Here is a 3,912-nt window from a genome sequence, read left to right on the forward strand (position 1 = left end):
CAAAAACTATGTTTTTTTGATTACTGTAAACGACTTAAATCGATTTTGTAGTTTTTACATGTCGCTTCGTTGAACTACCTCAATAAAGTTTGATTTTATCACCTACAAAAATTAAATTTTTGTTTTATAAAATAATTACCATATTTTTTAACCAAACTTATAACAAATTAAAAAAAAAATCAACATTGAAAAAATTACTTTGTAGACAGCGATATTTCAAACTAGAATACTTTTATTTTTCATTTATCTACTAAGTGATGTTTTGAGTTTATAAGCTGATGCTTTTAGTTTTATTTTTATCGATAACAAAAAAAAAAAAAAACTCTTAGCACCAGTAATGTAGTACTTTTTCTTACAATATATTAGAGTAGAACTGTATTATGATTATAATTATTAGAGTTAAAAGTACATTTTAAGTTTTATTTTAAAAAGCTATGTAAAAATATAAGCTAAATGTAATTAAGTTAAAAAAACTAACAATTTTAAGTTGATTGATCTTGCTCACTTACACTTTCAACAAGCTTGCAGTTTGGATAACGATGGTTTTTGTGCTGAGAGTAAGAACCTACAATATATTTAATTTGGAAATATGTCGTTTGTTATTACAATAAAAGCAGAGGTCGGTAGGAATTTGGTGATCACTGTCCAAGTTTAAAAATAAAGATATTCGCGGACCGCAGTTGTAACTTTAGTTTTTACTCTTCATAACAGACCAAAAATATCTAGTATAAATTTAAAATTTTCCTTAAAATGTACCTAACAGCTTTTTCTTACTCTTCATTTCAAACCCCGGAGTATATAAGAAAAATTCTTAAAATTTCATTAAAAACAAAAAAATTCCCGCGGGCCGAAGTTTGTCTACCCCTGATTAAAAGTATATTCTTAGAAATTTTTCAACTTTAAAGTGAAAATGAAACTTTTTAAAATACTACATTAAGTTTTTAGTAAGTTTCACTTTGTTCGTTGTATTAAGCAAAATGGTAGGTAGAGATTGGATATTCTTTAAGGCAAACACTTTTTTATTAACCTTACAAATTTTATACTTAGAACAAGCAAAAATGTGAACGCTATTTAACCGTTTTAAAATCAGTAATTAGTCTTTATTACTTTTTTATTATTACTTAGTTTTTTTATTTATTTCGTAAAAAAGGGCTAAAGTATTGTTATAAAATTTACTAATGTTTGTTTTAAATGATTAACCTGAATGTGAAAACCTTTTTTTACATCTTGGACACTGGTACGGCTTTTCTTTTGTATGTAACCTGAAGTGCTCTACTAAATGGTGTTTGTGCTTGAATGCTGATCCACATTGTTCACATTTGTGAGGTCTTTCTCCTTACATTATTTTATTAAGTTTTATAAACTTTTTATACAGAACTTGTAGCAATACTTTGTTTTGGAACAGTTTCCTTTTAACTTAAATTAATACCATTCTCTTTTTATTTTGTTAGATTTTCGACAGTAAAAACTAAAACTCGTGATTTTTTTTTTTAATAAAAATTAATGATAGTAACAGCTACTAGTTGTTCAGAGTAAATTGAAACTAACCAGTGTGTTCAAACATATGACGTTTTAGTGAGCTAAACTTTTTAAACGTTTTTAAGCAAATTGGACATTTGTTGTTTTCGTTTCTAGTGATTTTGTTCTTTATTAAGATTTTGCCTGTAAGAAGTTTAAAAGTGAACGCTTTCAAAATATAAGCAAAAAAAACATTGGCGAAAGTCAACAAAGCCTAAGCCTAGACTTTCTTATGCCGTGAGAGAAGTCAATTTAACATAAAAGTTTGAGAACACCACTTCGATCATCGTTCTTATTGAAACTCGGGTATCAGTCTACCGAAGGCTTGTTGTCTGATGATCGAAGTGGTATTTTCAAACCTTTATAATAACTAAAAAACATAAGTAATAGCAATAATAAATTTTTTAGTCTATCATAGTAGAATTAAATAAATAACTAATAAAGCATTTATTGCAACTATTACATAGAAAAACAGTTTTAATTAAGTTTAATATATTTTTTAAGGATAAGTTAAAGATAATGTAGAATAAAGAAAAACTCTTAACAAAAAAAGAAGTTAAAAAGAATAATTATATCATTTGACAACATATGTCTTCTGTAATAAAGTAAAATTAAAATCTAAATAAGTTCTAATTCTGTTTATATGATATTCTTACTTTGTTTTTTGCGAACAGTCACTATGTTATATTTTTTATTTTAAGGATCCTTTAAATATAGACTAATAATTCTTAAATAACTCAACTTTATTTTACAAGTTTTTACAAATTTTACGTATGGTTTAAGTTTTATAAAACGTGAAATTAATTATACTTCAATGTATCGTATAAGCTAGTATTTTTTATAATTTTAATGAGTTTTTGTTTTTTGATTTTATGCAAGAAACTGAATAAAAGTACTAAAAAGTACAAAAAAAAAAGGTTAAAATAATAAACTTTCAATTTTAACAAATTTAAAAAATATTACTTACAAAATATAAATGTTTCATAAAAACGGATCAAATCTATTATATAAACTTTAATAGTTTAATTTATAAAAAAACATACAGTAAATAGCAAAACATTTAACAAATGTTATTAACATAAGTAAACTATACAACTTTTTGTTAAAAAGATTCTAATTATTTTATATTAAAACCTAACGTACCTTTTTTAGTGTCCTTATTGAGATTGTTTTTTATTTTTCTGCTTTTTTTCACTTCTTTATCAACGACTTTGTTTAGTTTTGATAAAAAGTTAAAATGCTCAGCTGGTAATTTATAGCAGTTTAGTGTCTGTAAAGAAAAAAATGGTTTTGAATTTGACAAATTTTGACTAAATGTTATATGTTGATTTTTTTAACTTATGTATTTTTGTATGCTTTGCTTTTGTTCATATCAAAGTTTCATCAAAACATATTGTAACTGAGCAGTGAGAATAATACTAAATTACATATAAAGCATTTACAACTACTAATAAAAAACTGTAAATATACTTTAATGTTTTTAAATAATGCAAAAAGCCTTATAAAACATTTTAAGTTTTAACTTTACCTGGATATAGCTGATGTACCACGGTTGGAATGAAAACAGTTGCTGAATTCTACTAAGAAAGTATAAACGTATTAGCGGTTTTTGTAAAGCATAACTATTTTTGTTATACGCTATAGTGATTCTTATTTTTATATAAGTTTATATTTAAAAAACTTTCTTTTGTATAATCAAAAGCCGTTTTTATTTGTATAAAATAAAACTAATTTTCCACATATATTGGAAAATATAGCAGAGTTTCTTAAACTCGATTTCATAATCGCCTCATTTAAAAGTACAAAGAATGATCACCTTTCTTCATAACAACGCCCAGAGTATCTAGTGTAAATTTCAAATCTTCCATCAATTATACTTCAGACCTTTTTTGCTCTTCATTACAAACCCCATAATTTCTAGTGCAAGTTAGCTGTTATTGCCTTACTAGTTATGGCTCCCCCTACTACCCAAAATTTGAAAATCACCTCTTACTAGTTATTGCTCTTGACATACTTATATTACCAAAAAAGGCGATATCATGTAATATAGCATTTTTTAAGGTTTTGTTATAAACGTATAACATAGTTTTTATTTTAAAACAATTATTTATGCTTGTTTCAAAAACTGACGATCCGAAATTTGTCTTTACAACTTTATACTTAATAAGAACGTTTTTACACACTAAAATTCTAAATATTACTATTCAATTACGTGGTATAATATTTTTTTGGATTAAACTTATTTTTTCTGACACGCTAGAACAAAAAGCTGTCATTTAGACTGTGACTTATCTAAATTGTTTATTTTTTAACTATAAAAAGATGCTTATAGTTTTAATTTGAACCACTTTCACTAAAATGCAATAGTTTTCAACCACAAAAGATTTTAATTAA

At 24.9% G+C, this 3,912-nt stretch overlaps 1 protein-coding gene across 1 annotated transcript; it reads right to left on the minus strand.

The window, feature by feature from the left end:
- Positions 1-482: 482 nt before the first annotated feature.
- LOC145833412 (zinc finger E-box-binding homeobox 1-like) lies at positions 483-1,638 on the minus strand. The gene is made up of 3 exons (XM_082940591.1): positions 1,549-1,638; positions 1,201-1,335; positions 483-565 (listed from the first exon to the last, which is right to left on the minus strand). The coding sequence occupies exons 1-3, from the start codon at positions 1,562-1,564 to the stop codon at positions 483-485; spliced, it is 234 nt and encodes a 77-aa protein (XP_082796717.1). The 5' UTR covers positions 1,565-1,638.
- Positions 1,639-3,912: the final 2,274 nt, after the last annotated feature.

This window comes from Thalia democratica, chromosome 4 (genome assembly GCF_965202585.1).
Source record: "Thalia democratica chromosome 4, ktThaDemo2.hap1.1, whole genome shotgun sequence".
NCBI classification, from domain to species: domain Eukaryota; kingdom Metazoa; phylum Chordata; class Thaliacea; order Salpida; family Salpidae; genus Thalia; species Thalia democratica.